The following is a 26,492-nucleotide window of genomic DNA, read 5'->3' on the forward strand; positions in this document are numbered from 1 at the left end:
TACACATACCAATTGAACACCACAGATACCACAAATTTTTCTATGACAGAAATACATTGGGAGGTTTTGTATCAGGTTTTTATTCACAATTACTAACGTCCTCGTACGAAACCCTTCAACTAGACAATGTCTGGAGGAGGGATATACCAGACCTGGAAAATGACTTTGATTGGCAAGGAGCCTGGGCAAATGTCCGACTTACATCAAGGAACCCGGATCATCAACAAATCAATCTGAACTATATTCACAGGACATACTTGACTCCTATAAGGCTGTGCAAAATGGGGCTTATACAAAACTCCAAATGCTCCCAATGTACAAATGGGGACGAAGGAACATTTATGCACATGTATTGGGACTGCCCACCAGTTAAGACATTCTGGGAAGATGTGTCCCAACAATTATCAATACTCGTATTTTGGAATATACCTGTACACCCCGCTGTATTGCTATTGAATGATGTTTTTGAGTTTGCAGTGAACCCACAACTAAAAAGATTGGTTTTATCGGGTATCACAGTAGCTAAAAAACTGATTGCATCACGTTGGTTTCAACCGGAAAAAATGTGCCGGAAAGTGTGGTTTCTTACATATCTTGATGTGATATATCAAGAAATATCAACAGCAAGAATTCTAGGACTCAATGAATCCAAAATGTTAATGTGGTTAGAAGTGGTGGAGAGAATAAAAGCTAGCCTATAATGGTGATGTCTGGTTAGGAGTGAGGGATAATGGAGGTACTATCCAAGAGGGGGTCCGGGAGGGGGGGATTTGAGCTGGAGCATATGTGTGTAGGGTTTTAGAAAATAGGTATTCGGGGTATATTATATACTAACATTTATATAATTGTAACTTCGCTGGATATACACGGTATACGGTTAAAATGTTATTATTGACTATTTTTGTTTTATCCTGTTTCTGTACTTGCATATATTTTAACCACCTTTACTGAAAGTTTCATTATACATTGTGTGTTGAGTACTGACTTTTAATAAGTTTTGTTTTGCAATAATAAAAAAAATTAAAAAAAAAATGTATAGCGATCATATGCATTTGAATTTTTTAATATAGCGTGTATAGGAACGAAACGCCAATGTATAATACGTGTCGGGGCCTATAACGCGCGTTCTAGGAATTACTGCTATACAGTCTAAAAACATACTTATATTCACGACGGTACTAACACGACAATGTATGAATGGGAAAATATAACGTTCCCACATCCGGAACGATAGATACCCGATGTTGAATGGGCCATAGTAATGTCGATATAGCTATAATATTTAAAAAGTTATAGCCCTGCAAAGAAGGTGAGTCACTCCATAGGGTTACAGTACTGGCAGAGAGTGGTATAGATGGGCATACTGCGTGGCGCAGAATGTGTTAACGGCAACATACAGGTCTGTGACATTGAATAGAATATTAAAATCGAAAAAAAGGAAAAACGATCCAAACACATATATAAACGTTGTTGGCCCTGAATGAGTTAAGATATGCTTAAAGGTCCCATGCATTATAAATGTCATTTTTCAGTCTCTAGCATTGTATTATAGTAATAGGAGTTCGTATCAATGTGTTTTAGGGTCTAAATACCATATTGGCGGATTGCTCCGTTTCAGCCCAGCCCCTCTGTTCCTCTAGTAAATCGGGTCATTTTGATTTGAAGTCCCGAGTCACGTCACTGGGCGCTGTGGATAGCGCACAGTGATGCGATTGGCTCTGTGGTTGGAGCTAATGCCCGCCCCCATTCTAGAGAAAGGAAGAGAGAGCCGAGAGGGAGAGAAAGGAGAGAAAGGAAGAGAGAGGGAGGGAGGGAGAGAGAGGGGGCACTTGGGGGGGGGGGGGGTACCTGCCGGCCGCGCGCCACACGGGAGATTGAAAGAAAGAAAAGAAAAAAGTTGCCCCGTCTCATCAGCGAGAGCCGAGTGGGAGAGAAAGGAGAGAAAGGAAGAGAGAGGGAGGGAGGGAGAGAGAGGGGGCACTTGGGGGGGGGGGGGGGTACCTGCCGGCCGCGCGCCACACGGGAGATTGAAAGAAAGAAAAGAAAAAAGTTGCCCCGTGTCATCAGCGAGTGGAGCTGCGGGGCCGTGCGCTTTGGAGGGAGAGAAAGGAAGAGAGAGCCTCTCTCTCTCTCTCTCTCTCTCTCTCTCTCTCTCTCTCTCTCTCTCTCTCTCTCTCTCTCTCTCTCTCTCATGGTATAAATGATTATTTGTGTAAATAAGGTTATACGCCGACCATTAAGAAAATACATGTTAGTTTAGGAATAAGGGGCAGGTAACTATATGATTTATTCTTCTTCCTGCTCCTTTTGTCCATGGAATTACTATTTATGATTTTTTAATGAAGAAACTATGATTGTATTATTCCATGTGGAAAATAAAAACTCTGAACTGAACTGAACTCTCTCTCTCTTCCCCCCCCTCCCTCCCTCCCTCTACCAGTGCAGACTGTGGTCTGACTGTCACTCAAAGTGCTTATGGGCGGAGCCAGGCCATAACAGCCTGATTTCTTGAGGCTGAAAAATGATGGTTTCGAGTACTTGATTAGAAATATAAAACAATGAATTTTTTTGAAAAAAAACCTTACAAATGTCTTCAATAGACTAACAGGAATTGTGTAAAGTTGCCCAAATAGTGCTAGGAATAGCAGTGCATAACCCCTTTAAGTATATTGAAATTATACTTTTGATATGACTTTTTAACTTAAGTACAGTTTAAGTTTGGTAAACAACTGAAAACGTTTACAGATTAGACGGATTAGATTACATTTACAACATATTAATAAACATGCTTTCAATTAGTATATGAAAAGTACATATGGTTAGGGCGGTCGGGTGGTGTAGCGGAGATTGCGCTCGTCACCAATGCAAGAGGCTGCGGTCTCGACTCCCGGAGTCAGCATTGCCATGCGGCTTGGGCTGGTCGTCATACTAACTCGTTTGGCTGAGTTAGGGGGAGGGAAGTCGTGGGTGGTAATCTGGCGTTGTGGACAGCAGGTTACCTACCAGCTACCTACAGGTCAGGTCTGGGCGCCTGCCACTGGCTGTCTCCACATGTGTCAGAGGAAGCATGTGGTGGACTTCAAGGTTCCCTTGTACCGACCAGTAGGAGGAACATGCGCACAACAACCAGGTAGGGGAGGGGGGGAATTGGCAACGACTAAAATTGGGATGGGGAGAAAAATTGAAAAAAAATCAGGCGGAGAAAAAAAGGATTAAAATAAAATAAAAAATAAAAGTACATATGGGTAGAAATATACTTTTAACCCTTTCACTGCCACACTACCAAAGGGTTAACCCTTTCATTGTGACAATACAGAAGGTTAACCCTTTCACTGCCACGTGCCAAAGGGTTAACCCCTTCACAGCCGTCTGTAGTGTGGTTGTGAAAGGTTAACCTTCTGTAGTGTGGTAGTGAAAGGGTTAACACACTTAATAAAAATACAAACGTTTGACTTGGGAGGCCCCAGATCTTATGAGAGATCTCCCTTTCTCTCTCACAGGTGTTAAGTATCTGGGAAGGTACGACAAATGTCTTGTCTCTGGACGTACTGCGCTGTGTGGCTCGCAGCTCAGGACTCGTTCTTCAGGCCTACTTCACTCACACCAAGGTAAGGGGTTTGTTGACAAACCTAAAAAAAAGTATTTCACATTTTGCACTGAATAACACATTTGTGCAGGACTTTGAACATGTTTTCTTCTTGCAGTCCCTGCTGGCAGCAGCCTCAGGTGTTTCTTCGCTGGCCCCAGCTGTAAGAACGGTAGACAGCGCCCTCTCATGCCTGGGGGAGTTTATAAAGGCTGCAGCTACCAGACCCTCGAGCTACCTAGAGCTGGCAGCCAGAGACCTGGCATACAGCCTGGCTCGCATCTACATAGGTAGTACACACACTTCTTAGCTGTCCATCGTGTTCGATGATGATGCTTGCTCCAGGGATGGGGGGGGGGGGGTTCAGCGATGCTGCCGCTGGTGCCACTTCTCGTGGGTGTTGAGTCCGATCCTTGAGTCGTACACACACATGTGAATTTAAATATAATAACATAAAATATTGCAAAGGTTCAACATGATTTTAAGAACATGTAAAAATACAAAGAGCATCGTATCCACCACAGAGCCTGGCTACTGTGGAATAATTGTATATCCCCCGCCACCCCAAATTGTAATTCTCCCCCCCCCCCTCCCCCACAGACAGCCCACTGTCCTCACAATACCCCTGTCTAACCCCCCCACTGAATGAATGAAAACTTTATTTAACAGATTGCAGAATGGGTACAATACAGTACGGCTCAATACATACAATTGTTAAGGGGATGCAGACCTGAGAAAGACGTTTGTCTTGTTTCCATCAGGGTCCCCCATTTTCAATTCATATAGACATTTATGACATACACAACATACATGACATTTATGGCATAGGGACATATAGGTATTTAGTACTGATACATTTGTGACATAAGCGGTATTCAAATATACAGTACTGTTACCCCTAGATCCTGACAGAGTATATACATATGATGGGGAGGGGACTGTACATTAGGAGGGGGTGGGTGGGTGGGAGGGAAATATACATACGGCGGGGAGGGAATATATACATGCGGTGGGGAGGAGACTGTCTATTAGGAGGTGGTGGGGGTTTTGGGCATTTACGGTGGCCAGTTTCGAATTGCAGCCTCCCGTAGGTGCTCTTTAAGAGCGGTTTTGAATGTGGGCAGGGATTCACATTCCTTTACAGCTTTGGGTAGGGCGTTCCACATTGTTGTGGCATAATTGCGAAACGTGTTTAGTCCCTTGTTTGAGCCGAATCTGGGTTTAACATGATTTGTTGAGCTTCCTCTGGTGTAGTGGTTGTGGTATTCACTGACCTTTGGGAAGTATTTTGACATGTACATGGGCACCCCGGTCGTATAGTGTATCTTGTAGACCAGGCCCATTGCAAGTTGCTGTACTCTGTCGTCTACTCTAAGCCATCCTAGGTTGTCAAAGTGGGCAGGGGTGAGGTGGTTCTAGGAGTCAGGTCAAGCAGTAGTCTGACCAGTTTGTTTTGTGATGTTTGTAATTTTGTTTTAAGCGCCTTTGAGGTGCTTTGGTACCATGAGGTGCACGCATAGTCATAGTACCCTTGAATGAGTGCTCCTGCCAGAGTCTTCAGGGTATTCTTGTTTACCAGAGAGGAGATCCGGTACAAGAATCTAGTTCGTTGGTTGACTTTTTTTATTACATTGGATGCCATTTTGTCACAGGAAAGATTTGCCTCTAGGATGGAACCCAGGTAGGTAATTTTGTCTTTCCTTGTGACAATATTGTCACCCACTGTAACTGAGAATCCGTCGGTCTTGCTGAGTTTGTTATTTGAACCGAAGAGAATGGACTCTGTTTTGCCCATGTGTAATGATAGTTTGTTATCAGCGAGCCATATGCAGATTTTGCCTAGTTCCGTGCTGAGGGTTTTTTCAACCTGCAATTTGTTCTTGTCAGAGACCAGCAGGGCTGAGTCGTCCGCAAACAGGAACAAGTTGCAGTCACAGGCTGACCACATGTCATTTGCATAAATTAGGAAGAGTAGCGGTCCTAGTATGCTTCCTTGTGGAACACCACAGCTCACTGTGAGGGGGGGGGATAGGGTACCGTTTACCACTACCATCTGTTCTCTCCCCTCCAGGTAGGATTGCATCCAGCTCACTGATAAACTAACAAAACCAATTGCTTTTAGCTTGTCCATTAGAACACTCACACACCCTTTATCTCTCACCTCCAACCCCCCCCCCCCCCCCCCCCAACCATGACCACCTCCATCTCCTTACCACACCCCTCACCCGATACCACCCCCCCCCTCCCTCTCCTAACTAGAACCCCCTCCTCTCCTAGATCCCAGCCTACCCAGAATTCCACTCTCTGACTTTATAAAGAGCCACGCCTGAGTGGACCCCAGGGGCAGGCTCACCTGGGGACACATCAGCTGGTGTCCCGGTTGGGTCATCCAAGCTATAACTCTGAATAAACCTTTGTTTTTATCAAGCCTACCTTCGACGGTCTACCTTCATTGATCGGGTTCAATTCCCTAACACTACCTATTACAACCACAAGCATAACATAGTAAGCTGGCTCAGAAGTGTCCAAAACAATTAAACCTGATAGCAGTTCGGCTCAAACAAGAGACTAAACATGTTTTGCAATTATGACACAATAATGTGGAACGCCCTACCCACAGCCGTAAAGGAATGTGAATTACTACCCTCCTTCAAAACCGCTCTCAAAGAGCACCTACGGGTGGCTGCAATTAGAAACTGGACCCGGTAAATGTCAAAATCCCCCCCCCACACCCACACCCACCCAACCCCCTCCAATGTACAGTTTCTTCCCCTTCGGATGTATATATTTTTTTATGCTCTCTTTTTCTTACACAGTGCCGTATATTTGTATGTATTGTATGTCATAAATGTCTTGATGAATTGAAAATGGAGGACCCTTATGTAAACAAGACGAAAGTCTTTTTCTGGTCTCAATCAATCAATCAATCAATCAGTTACAACTGGTGAGATTATGCAAATTGTCATTGTCAACTGCAGAACACCCACATCCTCTCTCAAAAGTGGAAACACAACGAACAAAGAAGTATCCTTTTACAAATGCTCTATGCTCTTTTCTGTGAAGTGTTATGAATAGTGGTGGAATATAATAGAATTGAATAGAATAGAAATACTTTAATCATCCCGAGGGAAATTTGACACTACAAATCGCTCACAGTAAACATTTAGACAGAACAAAGTCACGAATAAGAATAACAAAACAAATTGCCTAAGAATAGAATAGGCCTAAGAATAAGATAATAATAATAGAGTACGGACCGGGATTCACATTTCGTATGTTATGTATATACATTCTAGTATAAAATATACAGTAAAAGTATACAGAAGTCTACAGTACGTGTAATATTGAACAGTGTTGTTTTAAAAGTAAAAAGAAGAAGTACACAGTTCCTTTACTTAAGTAAAAGCAGAACTACCCAGATAAATGAATACTCTGGTAAAAGTAAAAGTCCTCCATTCAAATTCTACTTAAGTAAAAGTAGAGATGTGTTTGCTATTGAATGTACTTAAGTATCTAAAGTAAAAGTATGCATTCTACACAACGTTTGTGTATTCCAGTGCTTTGGAGTATTCAAGCCTCGATCCATTGACCTCTATAGGTTATGTTAAAGTAGTATGTGGTCCAGTTATGCTGCTCTGATTAAAGGTTATGTTAAAGTGGTGTGTGGTCCAGTTATGCTGATGAATGAATGAATGAATGAAAACTTTATTTAACAGATTGCAGAATGGGTACAATACAGTACGGCTCAATACACACAATTGTTAAAGGGATGCAGACCTGAGAAAGACGTTTGTCTTGTTTCCATCAGGGTCCCCCATTTTCAATTCATCTGATTAAAGGTTATGTTTATATGGCATGTGGTCCAGTTATGCTGCTCTGATCCTCTTGAAGTTGACAGACTTCAAATGTGAAAGTATATAATCTTCATACATTTTTGCCAGGTTTTCTATGCAAAATCTTTTTCTTCAAAGTAACTAGTCACTGATGGGTTCAGATGAATATAGTGGAGTAAAAAGTACAATATGTCCTTTGAAATGTTGTGGAAAGTATAAAGTTCTATAAAATGACTCACGTAAAGTACAAGTAGCTCAAAATTGTACTTAAGTACAGTACTTGAGTAAAAATACTTTCCACCACTGGTTATGAACTAGTTGTACGTCTGTTGCAGGTGCTCTGCTAGTAGACCACGCCTCGTGGGAAGGAGCTTCTCATTCAGATGCTTATGCTGCTCTCAGGTAAAAAAAAATTAAAATAAAAAACTCAAAACACTGAAGTAGAATTGTTAATATCACAAAGCTGTTATGGAGTTGGTGGCATCATGATGCCCAGTGTTTCTGAAACTCTTATTACTGTTAATTGTGCCTCAGGTGGTGTGAACAGGACCTGTGTCCAGTGGTGACCAGAGAGGCCAGTGGCTGGTACAACCCCAAGACTCCATCGCTAGATGTTAGCTTGGTGTATGAGCAGCCACTCCAAGACTGAATGTTGGAAGGACCATTCACAGCCTGGCTGTCGCATACTATTACACCTCAATAAAACTCTTAAATAACCATTATTATTCAATAGGAATTAAGGTAAATGAATAAAGAAATTAAAAAGAAAATTGTGCATACTATTTTCTAAGTATATACTATATACTAAGTAAAATGAAGGGGCAAAAATGTTTACCCTTACTGATTAAGGTGTTTAAGGGTACAATTAAGGCATGTTTAACTCACTGTTTTCCCATCTCTACTCAATGGTGCCAGCGTTATTGACCATTTTCGCGATGTTTGCGGACCCATCGTGTGTTCTGTATTATAGCTATGGAGACAATAGTATGGCTCATATGACAGACATTGTTTATAGTCCAACACTGACTAACCAGTTCATTTCTACATACTTTAGTTTGTGCGCTATTCCATGCTAAACATCACCCCTTTCCAAAATAATCCAGTCTTTTTTTTGAATGCGAGATAGGACGTGTTATGTGCATTATGCTCAAATCGTTCTGGTTGCTCGCCTGAAACTCCAAATATTTCCAAATCAAAGGTATATACCATATATATACAGTATGTTTCTTCACAAAATCATCATGGGGGGGGGGGGGGGGGTCGTTTTTACGTTGAAACTGTGATCGTTACCAAAAGCATGCTTTAGGTTCGGTAAAATACGACACTGTGATGGCTACAAAAGCATGTTTTTGGTTAAAAAAATACCAGCAGGTTACCTAAAATAGACCATACCTTAGTCAGAAGGTACTCCAAAATGAATAAATCCCAGTCGTCCCATCGCGATCGCAATTACTTGTGTATATTGGGCATGGCTATCATTAAAAATGTTAACGTAGGCAGCGGTGCCAGGGAGACACAGGCAGCTCCGAGCGAGTGTTTAGAATGGGGATCAAAGGATCTAAACCTGAGAAATCTCTGGTATGGCGCTCAACCGTTGGCGATGAAACCCGAGAAATGTCGGGTATGGCGCAGAAAGAGTTAAGGGGTCTGTAATGTTTTATTAAGTACCCCTTGATTTGTATTAAGGGGTGTGTGTGCATCAATAAAGTGATTTTTAAGGTGTTGGGGATTATTGTTCCCTACTTGAGACTTGGGGAGGAGCAGTAGCTTGTAGTAACATAATATGTATACATTTTGCCTAAGCTTCTATTATAAGGATGTCTAGTTATGGGTAGAGGACCTCAGTGTCCCATCAACTTTGAAGATGTTTGCATTTTGTGGATAGATGAGCAAATCTGGTTCTGAGCTATGAGTCTAATCTGAATAAGCACACAGAATATTAAAATAACTCGATTTTTGTGGATGTTTGGATTGTAATATCGCCCCCCTACCTACACTATGTGTGGGTTCTTTGTGAAGCTGTCATGTGATTAGCTATGTTAATGTCAGCCAGCACGGAGACACACACTGGACTGTATAAATGCATAATAAAGAAAAATGAATGAATACAATATACCAGGATCATGCCTCGAGGCTACTGACAGACCTTTTTTTTTTTTTTTTTAAGTATTCAGGTCACAGTACATAAAATCTTTTGACCCCCCCTCCCCCCATTTCTTTTTGTGGGGGGGGGGGGGGGGGGGGGGGGGGGGGGGGGCAAACGAAAGGGGGCGGGTCGAGTATCACGACGTTAGGTCTCCAGAAAACTGGGTGGGATTTCGTCGGTTTGTTTAGATATTCCAACATAGAAGACACGCCTTTACATGTGTGTACATGTAGCCTTTCTAGGAGCATGTACACAGTATATGCTGTCTTTATAAATCAATTTGTTCCTCTGAATATAGTATCTGTTCTGGCGTCTGGTTTTTCCTCGATTCAGGTTTGAGCAATAGGGCAAGTTCCTCACTGCACACTGCGGTCGCGTGGAGTCGTCTCGTTGTCGTGTAGGAATGTTCTTTAAATGGAGAGGACGTGATTATGACATTTCGGAATAGACTGTCACTTTTGTTATGGTGTCATCGCCGTGTCTCTTCAAACTCTTATTGAGTCCCCAATGTCCTCATAAAGCGCGCTGATGCTGGACGTCTGCAGACACGACAAGCGCGACGATGTTTCGAGGAACCGCGGACGAGGTGAGTGGGATAACAAGCTGGATCGTGTTATTAACTCTCGTCCACTTAGATTTAACTTGTACCCTCGCATTCGACCTCTTGGCTGTTTACTGTGTCTATTTTGTCAGAAGAATCTTGCGCAATGTCCTTTAGAATCTGGCCGGTTGTCGGACAGTTTGCTTGTTCCTCCTGTCCTGTCACATGCCGACTCAAATCATGGACATGAAGCAAACCATAACCATATTTACCCAGGTTGGGGCAACTAGTTCCACCGTGTAAGTGCCCGTGTTTTATCCGTATAGGCTTCAACATCACTTCTCTACCTCTGACTTTGGTCTCAGTTACATGTAATAGACTAGTTGTTGTAATAGTATAGTTGCATGTAATAGACTAACTATACTGTAACTATACTATTTACCTATAGGTAAATTATCTGATTGACTCGGGATAGATTGATTGATTGATTGATTGATTGAAAAGTTTATTAACAGATTGCAGAATGGGTACAGTACAGTACAGCTCAATACATACAATTGTTAAGGGGATGCAGACCAGAGAAAGACTTTCGTCTTGTTTACATCAGGGTCCCCCATTTTCAATTCATCATAACATATATGACATACATGACATACAGATAGACAGTACTGCTACATCTATACATTTATGACATATCAGATTTGCAAATACAGTACTGTTTGTGATACAAAAGTGTCCATAAAAGGAGTGTATATACATTTGGCGTAGAAACTGTACATTGGAGGAGGTTGGATGGGTGGGGTTGGGTGGGTTGGGTGAGGGCTGTACATTGGAGGGGGGGGGGGGGGGGGTTGGGTAGGGGACACACACACATTTTACACTGTACATTGGAATACTGACAATGCCTTACTTGGTCATTTACTGTACAACTAGGTTAGGACATTTGTAGGGGCCAGTTGACGGAGTCTACCTGTGTGCTACTGCACACATCATTAGTTATACAGCCACAAGTAGGAAACAGTTTCAAACCATTGATAATACGGTCTTTGAAACAGCTTCAAAGCTGTAATCCTCTTTACTGTCATTTGACTATTATCCATATTATGTACTACCCTAGTTACTACCCTACTACTATGCTGCTATACTTATGCTACTACATATCTTGCAATGCTAATATGTCTATATGCACTCAGTGTGTAACACTCAAGCTTGATACTATTTGACGAACAATGCCACTCCCTTAGCTGTCAGAGATGTACCCTTATGTTGTATATATATGTATATTGTATATTCCTCTTTACTTACTTTTTTTTTCTTACTGTATGAAGCACACTCTCTGGGGCTCATATGATACAGAACCAAGCATTTCATGGTAAAATACGTGTATTTTATTGTGACAATTAATGAACAAACTTGAAACTTGAAACTCCTGGTGACATGTTGTTCACAATCCGTAACTCGCTTTATTAAAAGCGTCAGCTAAATGACTAAATTGTAAATTGTGTGTGTGTGTGTCTTCCAGTGTGACCAGGTGATGAAACTTAATGTCTCAGGCCGCTGTGCATTTGTGAAGAACACCCCAGACTGCAGCACACAAGATGGCTTTATCAACTACCTCCGCCTGGCCTTCTGTCTTCTTCCTCCCACACTCACACCTCTCACCATTACTCTCTGTGTAAGTGTACAATTGTGTGTGTGTGTGTGTGTGTGCGTGTGTTCTTTTGTACTTCTATCCTTGTGAAGACAGAAGGTTGAAAGATATGCAGAATCCTTTAAAGTGAAGATCAATGAGAATGGTCCTATTTTAAGGTTGGTCATTTTAGGCTTTAGGGTAGGAAAGGGGTTAAGGTAAGGGCTAAGGGCAGTCATGTAGTGGTTAGGGGTTATAGTTTTGTCCTCGCAAGGCGAATAGTACAACAATGTCTGTGAGTCACACTTGACTGAAAACGTCCTTTTATATAGTTGCAGAAAAACGGCAGCGGTCCAGCAAATATGGAGCGTAGACACTACTTAAAAGTGACCACTGAGCAGACAGGTTCCTTAGGACTGCAGTGGCTTCTCTTTAGAACCAGTCATGTGCTTATTTGCTGAGTAGTGACATTGTGAGGCTTCAGTTCTCCTCGCGCTGACAGAAAACACCTCCTTGCTCAAATTCAAACGTTGAAAATTGTGGGAAATGAATTGGAATGATCTTCTTAATCTTCCTCGTCTCCACAGATGGTATGGCTCCTCTTCTTGTTCATCATCCTCGGACTCACTGCATCCAAGTTGTAAGTGTCGGCATTATTGATACCTGTGCCATAAGTCATTCCTGTGTTCTGTTTTACACGGACACACACACACACGGGCGCGCATTTAGAATCTTTATTTATGTCCATATAAATACACAAATATTATCAGTGCAATTGGACATTGTGGGTTATTCTGTTACATTCGTGCCCAAATTGCCAATGGAAACCAAAGTTACACACACACACACATAGGATGATGAACCTGACAATCAACACACAACACAGCTCATGGGTACAGATAGCAGCGTCTTCTGCAAATTGCGCGGCTGCCAATAATAGCTGACACTGAGCAATATCTTGCTAACTGTTTGGCTCTTCCCTTCGGAAGACTGGCCTCTAACACCTAACTTATGAACATGACCACACACAGCACACACACACACACACACACACACACACACACACACACACACTAGAGCTGTCCCCGAAGCCTGTTTTTGGGCTTCGAACTTCGTCAGGGTTTTTCAAACGGACATTCGAACCTTTGTTTTTAATAATAAAAAAGATATATTAAAAAATATATATATTACATTTTTTTTTAATAAATATCCTCAAACTAAATCCTCAATTTGAATAAAGTGATTAATCTGATTAAATTAGTCTCTTTATTTTATTAAATAAATTTTCTTTAATGAATATAAATCATCAGTTTTAATACTATAATATTAGTGTAGCCTAATCTTTATCTGCAACTGTGAAGAAAAACCCCCATTGGTTTAAACAGAATGAATAGACACATAAAAAAAGATATATATAAAAATTTGAATATTGATTTAGAATTCGAATGCCAACGTAACGAACGAAGGTCCGAACGTTTGAACGTTTGGGCTCAGCCCTAACACACACACATGCTGAGTACAGTGTTTTGTGTCTTTTCAGTCTTGTGGAAGTGATGATTCACATGATCACAGCTAAATTGTCTCACTTGACTTAAGTGTTGTTACGTTTGCTGCAAAGGCTGCTGAAATGTGTCCTGCTTTTTCAACCAGCAGCACCCTCACCACACGCAAACACACTCAGCAGATAACCACTAGCTTCTCACACCATGTACGGTAGCCAGTGGCTGAAGAGACACTGCTCTGTGGACTGGACAGGCCTGTTTTACACCCATGTCGCACCTCAGTGCTTCCCCAGGAACTGTGCTGTAGCCGCTGTGGTGGAACCGGACTCAGGCCATCAGAGCCTTGAACACTGAACTCTCCACACACAAGCACACATGAACACACACACGACACACACATTGTACACGCTCACACACTAGCAGCCACTTTAACATGAGCAAGCACACACTCATGCTGCACACGCCCACACTTACGGCCACTAAGGAAAGGTCACTTTAAGAATAGTATAGTATAACCTGAGATTGTATAAAATAGCATGTACAGAAAGACCCAGTGCCTCATCCGTAGCTAACAGTGTATTGCACTACCACAGGACCTAGCATGTCCTACCATGCTCTGTAAAATAACTCATGTACATATACCGATATGCCCTACTCTGTTTACTTGTTTTATTGCACAATGTCGTTCTATTGGATTCTATTATATGTTATTACTATTGTATTATGCACATTGTTGCGGGCAAGACCACCCGCATTTCATTGTATACTTGTATGCTGTGACAAATAAAACTCTTGAATTGACTTGATCAGTTGTGGTCGGCGGCGGTTCTTTGTGATCAATATAGGTTTAATAGTGGAACGCATTTAGTACAAAGTACATGTAGATTCAATTAGCTTTGCTGAGGGTAGTGTTTTCCAGTGGCCATCTGGGAGATCACTGAGGTCGAGAGGGAGAGCCAGCTCTCTTGTGGATAGAGAAGGGTGAGTGGGGACTGGGGGGAGGGGGGGGGGGGGGGGCAGGTTTGGGGACATTGGCTCTCTAGGTGTCAAGCTATTGTTAGGACAAACACGGATTCCTCTGCACTGTGGTGGCAGTGGGTGATGTTTGGTCCCTGCTGCTCCTCAAGTTTTGTTTCTGCAGGTCGGAGCAATACAACAATCCATATTTTGATACTTATGTTATGATGAACCCTTTCACTACCACCGTCTGTAGTGTTGTAGTGAAAGGATTAACCTTCTATAGCGTGGTAGTGAAAGGTTAACCCTGGGTAGTGTGGTAGTGAAAGGGTTAACACTCTGTAGTGTGGTAGTGAAAGGGTTAACCTTCTGTTTGGTAGTGAAAGGTTAACCTTCTGTAGTGTGGTAGTGAACGGTTAACCTTCTATAGTGTGGTAGTGAAAGGTTAATCTTCTGTAGTGTGGTAGTGAAATGGTTAACAGTCTAGTGTGGTAGTAAAAGGTTAACCTTCTCTAGTGTGGTAGTGATATGGTTAACTAGTGTGGTAGTGAAATGGTTAACTATAGTGTGGTAGTGAAAGGGTTAACCTTCTGTAGTTTTGTAGTGAAAGGGTTAACCTTCTCTAGTGTGGTAGTGAAAGGGTTAACCGTCTCTAGTGTGGTAGTGAAAGGGTTAACCTTCTCTAGTGTGGTAGTGAAAGGGTTAACCTTCTCTAGTGTGGTAGTGAAAGGGTTAACCTTCTATAGTGTGGTAGTGAAAGGGTTAACCTTCTATAGTGTGGTAGTGAAAGGGACCTGTGACTGACTGGGCATTTTGGGGGAAATTGAGTAACGCTATCATTGTTAATTTCCTGTTTCTGTGGTGGATCAGCTGTAGAGGAAACACTGAGATCTAGAATGTTGTTCCTTCGTTCAGCTGCTGTGTTAGATTAGATTAGATTAGATTCAAATGTATTGTCATTATACAGCACGAGTACAGTACAACGAAAATAAGTTTAACCAGAGTGCAAATGTAGCAGTAAAGTGCAATAGTAATATACAATTTGTACAGGTGACTAAACCGAGTACAAAATATAGAAATTAGTACTACTAGTGCGGCTGGGTGGCGCAGCGGACATTGCGCTCGTCACCAACGCAAGAGACACCGGGTTCGACTCCGGCTGTTGGCGTTGCCTCCGGCTTGGGCCAGCCGTCATACTAACTCAATTGGCAGAGTTGGTGGGTGGAAATCGATGGGTGGTAATCTGGACGTTGTGGACAGCGACTCCTACAGGTCGGTTGGGGACGCCTGCACAGCAGAGACAGGAAATGGCAGGGGTAGTGTGAGCCTCCCACACGTTACACCTCGCCAATGAGAGTCCGCGCTGGCAGGTGAAAAGATGTGACAGGCTGCCTCCTCGTGTATCGGAGGGGACACACGTGATGCAAGGCTTCTATCCTCCCTACAACCGGCCAGTGGGGGGCATATGCGAGCAACGTTCAAAACAGGGGAGGGGAGAATTGGCACAGCGGGTAATTGGGATGGGAGAAAAAGAGGAGAAAAAGTGTATATATAAAAAAATATAAATTAGTACTACTAGTGTAGTGCTAATCAGATGTATGTACAGAGTTGTAGTATAATATGTACAGTGATAAAGGTATAAAGACACTATGGTAGTAGTCATACTGGCCAGCAGCATAACTAGTAAGTAGGAATTGTACAGATATAGATATAGTATCTACAGATATGTAAAAGGACTATGTGTACGTAAATACAGACATGTGTGGATAGATATGCGGTATTGCGGTGAGAATAAATATATATGCTATATACAGCATTTGTACATGCTATCATACAGAGCTATGGGTTATAAGCAGGTGTATAAGTAAGTATATACAACAACACACTGCAGCACCCACTCTCCACACTTTAGATCACACAAACACACTTACACTTTATATTTATTGATAAAGGATTTGCACTACAACTCGTACACCTACTGTGAATTGTACCTAAATTGCACCTCGTCCCATTTCTCCATTTCTGCCTTGCACTATATAGTATTGTATATTAGTACACTGCACAGTATTGTATATTGTATGGTAACTACGTCTATTCTGCATCGAACATTGTACATATGTCTAAACTGAACACTGTGACCTCTTTTTTTTACTTCTAATTTTACTATGTTTTTATTTCATACTTATCTTGTCTTGCACAGTCTCTGGAGCGCAACAGTAAGAAGCATTTTGTACAAAAGTATTCTGTACTTCTGTATGACAACTATTAAAGAAACTTGAAACTATATGCAGGTATACTCAGACAATACCAGCTCCTCATACCATCCCATGTTGTTTCTTTCCCCTACAGTTTCTGTCCCAACCTCTCGGCCATCTCCACGACTCTGCGACTCACTCACAACGTGGCCGTATCCTTTATTACACAACACCTACACCCCCGAGGTATTGGGAACATGACTCAGTTCCCCCCATTATCTTCTTGACGGTAGTCACGGTCTGCAGTGTCTTTTCTTCCTCATCCATCGGTAGCAGTAGCGTTGCTGACTCTTTGACGGAACTGAGTAGTGTACAGTTCCTCTGGCGGGGTACGTTTCATTTACATTTGATTTTACATTTACATTTACATTTAGTCATTTAGCTGACGCTTTTATCCAAAGCGATTTACAAGTTCTGTACCACAAGTCAGCAGGAAGGGTACAACTCTTACAGCTGAGTAACAATGTTCATCAAACAGTGCTGAAACTTGGGTGATGAGTGTGTAGTAGTAAAGACATATTAGTATAGTAGGAAGAGTGCATGATAGTATAAGAAAGTAAGAAGGTTCGTTTAAAAGAAAATTCAGATATTGATTGAAGTGTGTTTTTAGTCGAAGGCGAAAGATTGGTCGGGTTTCATCTGTCCTAACTGTGGTGGGAAGTTTGTTCCACCATTGTGGAGCGTGGATTTGCAGATTTGAGCGTGTGTGTGTGTGTGTGTGTGTGTGTGTGTGTGTGTGTGTGTGTGTGTGTGTGTGTGTGTGTGTGTGTGTGTGTGTGTGTGTGTGTGTGTGTGTGTGTGTGTGTGTGTGTGTGTGTGTGTGTGTGTGTGTGTGTGTGTGTGTGTGTGTGTGTGTGTGTGTGTGTGTGTGTGTGTGTGTGTGTGTGTGTGTGTGTGTGTGTGTGTGTGTGTGTGTGTGTGTGTGTGTGTGTGTCACCTGATCCATGTGTAACATTTTGAGTCAGATGACTGGAACTCTACTTAAGAGAAAAAAAATATCATCACCGTTATGGGTTCTGAAGGTCACTCAATCTCTTGGGGGGGGGGGGGGGGGGGTGAGAGAGAGTGGAACTACCACTGCTGTACAAAGTGTTCTAAACAAAGCTAGAGCTAAACAAAGGGTTTAACAAGGACACTAAAGCGTCATAAATGCGAAAGCAAGAGGGCAGATTTTCGGAACACGAGTCAAAGAAACCATTGCATTACCAAACGGGGGGTAGACACTGGCTCGGGAGGTAGAGCAGTCGTCTGGTAATCCGGAGGTTCCCGGTTTGATTCCCGCTCCTCCCGGGCAGCGTGTCGAAGTGTCCTTGAGCAAGACACTTAACCCCTAACTGAGGTTGGCACCTTGCATGGTTGCCTTGTGTGAATGTGTGAGTGAATGGGTAAAATGTGAGGAACAAATTGTAAAGCGCTTTGAATAAAAGTGCTATATAAATGCAGCCATTTACCATATTACCATCCAGTTTGGTACCCAGACACTTCACTGGTGCAGTTTGAGCGTTATGTGTCATACCCCCATCCCCCACTGGGTGACTTAGCCTCCGATATATTAGCCTTGCTGCTCAGTGGGTGTTTTTCTGGTTAGGTCTGTGTGTGTTTTCTTTGACTTTGCTGAGGGGGTGACCTTCCTGGCGTTTGGGAACGGAGCTCCAGATGTCTTCAGTGCCATGGCTGCCTTCTCCCATCCTCACACTGCTGGCCTGGCCGTCGGAGCGCTGTTTGGTACGCAGGGATGAGGCACACACACACCCACACACCCACACACACACAGACACACACATACTGCTGAAAGCTATTTGAAATTATTCATCGTCTTTCTCCCCCTCTCTCCACAGGGGCCGGTATATTTGTTACCACTGTAGTTGCAGGGAGTGTGTCATTGGTCAAGCCGTTCACTTTAGCGTCCCGCCCCTTTCTGCGCGATGTCATCTTCTACATGGCAGCGGTGTTCTGGACCTTCATCATCCTCTACAGAGGGTCCATATCACTGGGAGAAACACTGGGTATGCACACACACACACACACACACACACACACACACACACACACACACACACACACACACACTATATTACTATAGTATTACTATATATTTGTGAGGAAGTTGCATTGCCCAACCTCTTACCCTCAACTTGACCATAAGCGCTACAACCCTTCTATCTCTGGCCTTAAAGGAACACGCCAACATTATATAGATATCCACTACAGACACCTCTCTGTTCTTTCAGTAGAAAGCTGTCCGGCTGCATGCTAGCCTAGCTTAGCACAACGAATGGAAGCGAATGCATAGCAGCTAGCCTAGTCAGGGAGAGGTGTTAGTTGGCCAGCACTTAGGCTAGCGGCTATGCATTCGCTTCCATTCATTTGTGGTAAGCTAAGCTAGCTTGCAGCCAGATAGCTTTCTACTGAACGCACAGAGACGGAATCGGTATCTATCTTCTTGCCTGACTCTGGAGAAGACAGTAAGTGCATTTTCCATAATGTTTGTGTGTTCCTTTTAATCACTAACCCTAAAATCATGCTCTTCCCTCGTCCCTGAGGGCCAGACAAAATACCACGACAACCCCAAATACCTTCACAAGAATTGTGGTCTCACAAGTATAGCAATACAAACCGTATGACCCCTACCAATTACAGAATGCCAACGTTACATTGGATTGAGGGACAGAATTGTGTGTTTTTCTTTATTCTTGTAGGGTACCTCGGTCTGTACGTGGTGTACGTGTTCACTGTCATCATCAGTGCATACGTCTACAACCGGCAGAAACATGCAGCAACTGTCGTAACTGTTCAGAATGTACATCAGAATGTACATGTACCAGGTGACGTGCACACACACACACACGCGCACACACACACACACACACACACACACATATATACACACATATATACACACATATATACACACACACACACACACACACACACACACACACACACACACACACACACACACATATATACACACATATATACACACACACACACACACACACACACACACACACACACACACATATATACACACACACACACACATACACATACACACACACACACACACACACACACACACACATATATACACACACACACACACACACACACACACACACATATATACACACATATATACACACATATATACACACACACACACACACACACACACACATATATACACACACATATACATATTCATACACACACGCACACACATATACACACACACACATACGTACACGCACACACATATACACACACACACACATACACACACACACACACACACACACACACACACACACACACACACACACACACACAGGGGGCAGCGGTGGCCTAAAGGTTAGAGAAGCGGGTTTGTGACCGGAAGGTCGCCGGTTCGATCCCCCAGCCGGCAGGAAAAATCTGGACTGGGGAAGTGAATTAATAACTCTCTCCCATACCCTTAACACCAACCGCTGAAGTGCCCTTGAGCAAGGCACTAAACCCCCAACTGCTCCAGTGGAGCTGCTCAGTGGCCAACAGTGTCAGACTGTGGTTGTACTGGGCAGCTCCCAGGTGTCAGACTGTGGTTGTACTGGGCAGCTCCCAGGTGTCAGACTGTGGTTGTACTGGGCAGCTCCCAGGTGTGAATGGAACTGTGTGAATGTGAAGCAGGGCGTAGCTGAAAAAGAGCATTCATGCTCAGTGAACCTACCCTGGGTAAATAAAGGTTAGAAAATTATAATAATAAAATAAAAAGACACACACACACACACACAGAACAAACAAAAGATTGAGTGACCTTCAGAACCCATAACGGTGATGATATCTCTTTCGTAGAGTTCCAGTCATCTGACTCAGATGATGAGGTCAATACCACCAATGGAAGCATCCAACAGGAATATGGTAAGTAAGGATATCCTCTCTCTACGATATAAGTTCATCCAGGGTTTTAGTGGTATGGGACCAGTGTCATAATCCACGCGTGTCTTGTGTTTCTAGAGACGGAGTACAGACCCCTGCTGCCCTACTCGGAGTCCACCAGTCAGATCCTGCTGAGCTCCCTCAACCCACTGGACAGCAGGAAGTGGAGGACGAAGTCCTGGGGCTGGAGGCTCCTCAAAATACTAAAGGTGTGTTGGATTTAATTTGGTTTTTATTTAGATGCAAAGCATCGCTGGCACGGTGGTGTAGTGGTTAACACTGTCGCCTCACAGCTAGAAGGTCCTGGGTTCGATTCCCGCTTGGGGACCAGGTTGCCAGTTACCCAGGTGGGGTATCTCCCAGGCCTTTCTGTGTGGAGTTTGCATGTTCTCCCCGTGCTTGCAAGGGTTCCCCCTCCCGATAAGATAAACCCAATGGAAAAACATGCAGCACAGATAGCTAACGCTGTCGCGTCCCTGACGAAGACGGACAGGAGCACTTGGATTGCTCCCGGGTGCCCTTGGGGGGGAAGGACGACGGGATGGGAAAAGTGCAGAGAGACATTTCATCGGCGACTCAGTGCATGTGCATGTGTGTGTGTGTGTGTGTGTGTGTGTGTTCCTGTGGGTCGCCCATCTTGCATGTGTGTGTGTTAATCTGCATGACAATTAAAGACTTCTTCTTCTTCTTCTTCTTCTTCTTCTTCTTCTTCTTCTTCTTCTTCTTCTTCTTCTTCTTCTTCTTCTTCTTCTTCTTCTTCTTCTTCTTCTTCACCACCTCATACACCTCATACACCTCATACACCTCATAGAGCCCTAGTGGCAGCTCACAGGCATCACACTTTGACTCATGTTCAGAAAATCTGCCCTCATGCTTCGCATTTATGACGCTTTAGTGTCCTTGTTAAACCCTGTGTTTAACTAGGCAAGTTGATTAAGAACAGCATCGGTAGTTACACACACACACACACACACACACACACACACACACACACACACACACACACACACACACACACACACACACACACACACACCTGGGAGGTACTGCATTAAACCAAATGATGCAGGAAGCTGCTCTCACAACCTGCCTTCACCCCTCCGGATAAGGTGTTCCCATGCATCTTTATATCCACACTCCTACACAGGGCTGTCTCTACGCTCTGTACGTCACAGCCTGCTAAACAGCTCTGCCAGAGAGAGCAAATATTTGTACCAAATCGGGACACCCATGACCAAATTAGTTTGAAAGAGAATGTGGCTATAACGTTGAATTGGGTGTGTACAGAGTATCACCAATAACCAGAAATGAAGCTTGTCTGAACATTTATGAGTTAGGCAGTGATGTAGCAGAAGAGTAAACACACTATAGTGCTATGTCTTTTCTCTGTAAGGAAACCATACCTTTATGGCTGCCTTTATCGTCGTTTCCATGTATATTTACATTTAGTAATTTGGCTGATGCTTTTTTAATCCCATGGACACTGTGAAATTCAATTACTCAACGTTTTCTCATAAAAGTGACGAAATAATATATGGGGGGAACATTTCATTTTCATTTCAAACCTTTATTTTCTTTTTTTATCCACTTTTTCTCCTCCTTTAAATTGATTTCTCCCATCCCAATTTCGCCTTGCCAATTCTCCCTTCAATTCTCCCCTCCCCTGTCTCGAACGTTGCTAGACCATGCCTCCCACTGATCGGCTGCAATTTGGACGAAGCCTTGTGTCCCCTCCGGTACAAAAGGAGGCAGCCGTCGCATCTTTTCACCTGTACAGCGCGATCTCTCAGTGGAGTAACGCGTGGGAGGCTCACGCTGCCCCCGTTGCTTCCTGATTCTGCTGTACAGGCGCACCAACCGACCTGTAGGAGTCGCCGTCCACAACGTCCGATCCCCACCCACCAGCTTTCCCACCCCTAACACTGCCAATTGTGTTAGTATGAACGACCAGCCAAGCTGGTAGCAACGCCGAGAGCTGGGCTCGAACCCAGCATCTCCTGCGTTAGTGGCGAGCGCCTTGCCCACTGCGCCACTTAGCCGCCCCATTTCAAACCTTTATTTAAACTCGAAAAGACAACTGAGGTTTCCCTCATTTACAGTCACAAATATTATTTATTCAATATGTTAAGTGAAAATAATACTAGCAAAGGTAGCAGCGGTTAGTTTACTTCCTGTTTGGGCAGAAGATGTCAGACAGGGGAGCAAGTGAGTATTAGCACAGAGATGAAGTGTAAATGTAAGAGGGATCAGGGGATTGCAGGCCTCAGTGTTCTGGCTGTAACACACCAGTGTTATTATTCGGGTTACTCATAGTTGGGGAGTTTAAGATAAGATAAGATATTCCTTTATTGATCCCCTTGGGGGAAATCCGGGCAGCATGGGGGAGGGGGAGGTACAGGTATAGCAGGGTACATTTAGGCTATGGTTAGACTAGTGTATTCCTGGCGTTTTTTTTATACGTTTTTGACGATGTTTGATGTCCTATCTACACAGAAATGCGTTTTTTGGCGTTTTTTTGTGGATACGGCTGAAACGCAAAATTGTGTTTGCGTTTGGAGATACGCAAAAAAAACGCTTCGACAACAGCGTGTAGTCAGCACGGAGCAGTTGTTGCGAAAACGCCCATGCGCAGTAGATACCATCTGCGTGCCCTTCCGGTGACAACAGTGTGTGTGTTTGGGACAGAGCTCCGTGTCCCAAATAGCTTCAGCTACCATGTGTTGTCAAGTTATTGTTATAAGGACCCCAGTCCAAGCTACAACAGTCTGCATTCCCTTAACAATTGTTTGTATTGAGCCGTATTGTATTGTACCCATATGCAATATGTTAAATAAAGTTTACATCCATTCATTCTGCTAGCATTACCGATTGCATGAGCAGCTGGCTAACGTGAGCTATCAGGATTCAGACCCTGTTAGCTCAGAGTTCCTCTTTCAACTTAACAAGCATTAAACAAAATGGCCCAGTCATCTATTCACCTTTGTTTAATACACACAGCGTTGTCTCTAATGTTATCTAACTACTGATAGCTCGCGATATCATCAGTTTTGGTGCTGTCTAAGTAGCGTGAGCTAACGTTAGCTTCTAGCCACAATGCTATATTGTTATAATGGCATACTCCATTGACGTTAGCATGCAGCTAACAATGCTACCGATCGTTTTTTAGACTAAACTATCCGCTCTTGGTGGTCACTTGTGTTGATGTTAGTTTTGTTTCATCAACAAATGACAGGCAGAACACACAGTGAATGTATCCGTTTTGTTTATTGCACTTTTATTAGGCTTTGCTGAAAAATTATTGCTGCATTGAGTAAAATAGGCAAGATGGTGGCGCGGGCGCGGCATAGGCGCCTGCCTTATTGACATTTTCTTTGCTGGAGCTTCCACCAGGAAGTGTATTGGCACATTCGTTCTGATTGGTTGAAATTGCCTTCATGTTTGCCACCTACTGCCACCTACTGCTTTGGCTGACAAAAACGAAAAAAAAAAAACGAAAGTGTGACTCGAGGCGCATGACGTCGCGGCGATACGCGGCGATACGTATAAGAAAACAATACGAAATGATACGAAAGGTGTAACCGCAGCCTTACATTTACATGTTGTCATTTAGCTGAACGCTTTTATCCAAAGCGACTTACAAGTTCTGTACGACAAGTCAGCAGGAAGGGTACAACTCTTACAGCTGAGTAACAATGATCATCAAACAGTGCTGAAACTTGGGTGCTGCAGTGTTGAGTGCATAGTAGTATTATTAGTATAGTAGGAAGAGTGCATGATAGTATAAGACAGTAATAATTAGGGATGCCCCGATCGATCGGCCACCGATCGTTATCGGCCGATACTCAGTATAAATATGCAATCTGTGAATTCCGATAATGAGTCATATTCGCCGATCGCGGAAACCGATCAAGCGAAGCTCTCACTCGCTGTCTGTCTCAGACACACACGACCTGCAAACTGCCGCTGCTCCTCCTCCCTAGCCCCGCCCGCCCCGTGTAGAGTTTGTAAACAAAGAGGACTGAGAGGCGGCTCGTTACTGTTTAAACAAAATTACCCAGTCAACTATTCACGTTTAGTAGGCATTAGGGATGCCCCCCGGACCCCGGTTTTAAACGGGAACCGGTACTATATTAGAAAATACCGGAGTATTTATAAGCTCTGACGTCCTCGGTACTGCTATCGATACTCTAGAGAAATTATTATTATTATTATTATTATTATTATTATTTAAAAGTTGCGAACGATCCTCTCTCTGTCTCTGCACGAGAAGCGAGCCGCAGCCAGCGAGTCAATTATTACACACACTCCTCGCGAGTCGCTCGCTAGTGCTACACATAGACATACGGGTACTACATACGGGTACTCCTTAATGAAAGTGCTCCCCGACGCCCCGTGCTATAGCGCGCTGCACACAGACAGACAGCAGCTCTGCATGCACTGAGTCGTGATCATGGCGGATAGAGCGAAGCGTTCTAAAGTATGGATATACTTTACAAGGGTCAATGCCGACAATGCACGTTGCCACAAGTGCAACAAAACATTTACCAGTAAGGGTGGCAATACGAGCAAATCAATTTATCAAAACATCTGTTGGCAAAACATGATATTAGTGTGCAGAAATGCGCGTATTCGACTGCCTTGCGCGCAGTGTTCCATCTGCATCCACTGCAGCCGTAAGCCAAGATACGGAGTTGCCTAGGCTAATAACGAATTATTACAAATAGGCTAATAAACAAAACAATTGTTTAGCTACAAATACTACAATCTAAACTTTTTATAGATCGTCAAGCTGAGGCGTCAGCCACTATGTCCCAGCCCAGTGAGCCCAGGGCCACCACACATCCTCCCTCTACCTCCCTCCACCACCCAAAGTCCTTTCTCCCTAGCAGCTAGAGGAAGGATGACAGAGGATAGGGTGAACGAGTGTCACAGTTCTGTTAGCCTTTTGCATTTGTTGTTTATTATAAAAAGTCTATAATTCAGAGTCAGACACATTTAAAACATTGTTGCTGCTGTTGCTGAAGAAATTATATTAATTTATTATATTTATTTATAAAGTTATATAAAAGAACATTGCTGCTGCTGTTGCTGAAGAAATTATATTTATTTATAATACTTATTTATAAAGTTGTATTTATAAATAATAAAGCAATGTTGATTCTGTTCTTAATTAATTGTCTTTTTTTCTTGCAAAAAAATAACCAAAAAGAACCGATAAGAGTATCGATAAAGTACCGAACCGTTAAGCAGTATCGATAAGAGTAGTAGTATCGATAAAATCCTAACGATACCCATCCCTAGTAGGCATTGTCTAACGGTATTTAGCCGGCTAGCTACCGATAGCTCCTGATATCAACAAATGATCCAGAAAGTCTAGTAGTCCATGTTCATACCTCCGTTAGCTTGCGTTAGCTGACGTTAGTTTACTGTTCAAAACGAAATGTCCCATTGAACTAAAGTTCTGTCTTAACGTCATCTAGCCGGCTAGCAGTAGCTACAGATAGCTCTTGATATCAATGTCTTATAACATTGATTTAATGCGTATTCGAGCTGAGGGCTTGCTGAATGTGAAATGACCAAAGCACAGTAACGTTACCAATAGGGTCCCGCTGCAGCACAGGAGAATCCTTTTTGGAGCTGGAGGCTACTAGAGTACACACAGACAGTGGAGCTGTTTGCAGATAGCGAGCATTTTGACTTGTTGCGTGGTGGCGATGTCTCGCAGATAATACAAGTACAAGTCTAATTATATAATATATATATTTTATAAAAAAAAAAAAAAAAAAACGTTTTATATAAAATAATTTTTAATTTCTTTTTAATCAAAAACAATCGGTATCGGATCGGTATCGGCCGATATGGCTCACGACGATCGGTGATCGGTGGCAAAAAACGTGATCGGGGCATCCCTAGTAATAATGTTTTTTTCATTTCAGATATTGATTGATTGATTGATTGATTGAGGGTAATAGTAGAAAGACGTAAATATAAGCAATTAAATTAGATCTGAATATAAAGTTAAATAAACGGTGTAAACTAGGGATGTCCGATATTATCGGCCTACCGATATTATTGGCCGATATTGGCATTCAAATGTGATATCGGAAATTATCGGGTTAAATTC

At 43.0% G+C, this 26,492-nt stretch overlaps 2 protein-coding genes across 3 annotated transcripts in view; both read left to right on the top strand.

The window, feature by feature from the left end:
• Positions 1–8,177, top strand: part of LOC311235159 (acyl-CoA dehydrogenase family member 11) — a 49,169-nt gene extending 40,992 nt beyond the window's left edge. For both annotated transcript variants that reach the window (XM_084322518.1, XM_084322519.1), the window contains 4 exons: positions 3,501–3,608; positions 3,705–3,876; positions 7,755–7,821; positions 7,954–8,177. In XM_084322518.1, the coding sequence (XP_084178644.1) occupies positions 3,501–3,608; positions 3,705–3,876; positions 7,755–7,821; positions 7,954–8,068 (462 nt within the window). In that variant the 3' untranslated portion in view covers positions 8,069–8,177. The remainder of the gene's footprint in view (positions 1–3,500; positions 3,609–3,704; positions 3,877–7,754; positions 7,822–7,953) is intronic.
• A 1,635-nt stretch (positions 8,178–9,812) lies between these two features.
• Positions 9,813–26,492, top strand: part of slc8b1 (solute carrier family 8 member B1) — a 30,908-nt gene continuing 14,228 nt past the window's right edge. Inside the window, exons 1-9 of the mRNA XM_084323380.1 lie at positions 9,813–10,151; positions 11,629–11,781; positions 12,324–12,376; positions 16,545–16,602; positions 18,070–18,175; positions 18,289–18,456; positions 19,150–19,275; positions 20,285–20,350; positions 20,447–20,577. Of these exons, the coding sequence (XP_084179506.1) occupies positions 10,128–10,151; positions 11,629–11,781; positions 12,324–12,376; positions 16,545–16,602; positions 18,070–18,175; positions 18,289–18,456; positions 19,150–19,275; positions 20,285–20,350; positions 20,447–20,577 (885 nt within the window). The 5' untranslated portion in view covers positions 9,813–10,127. The remainder of the gene's footprint in view (positions 10,152–11,628; positions 11,782–12,323; positions 12,377–16,544; positions 16,603–18,069; positions 18,176–18,288; positions 18,457–19,149; positions 19,276–20,284; positions 20,351–20,446; positions 20,578–26,492) is intronic.

This window comes from Notolepis coatsorum (assembly GCF_963971535.1).
Source record: "Notolepis coatsorum genome assembly, chromosome: 10".
Taxonomy (NCBI): domain Eukaryota; kingdom Metazoa; phylum Chordata; class Actinopteri; order Aulopiformes; family Paralepididae; genus Notolepis; species Notolepis coatsorum.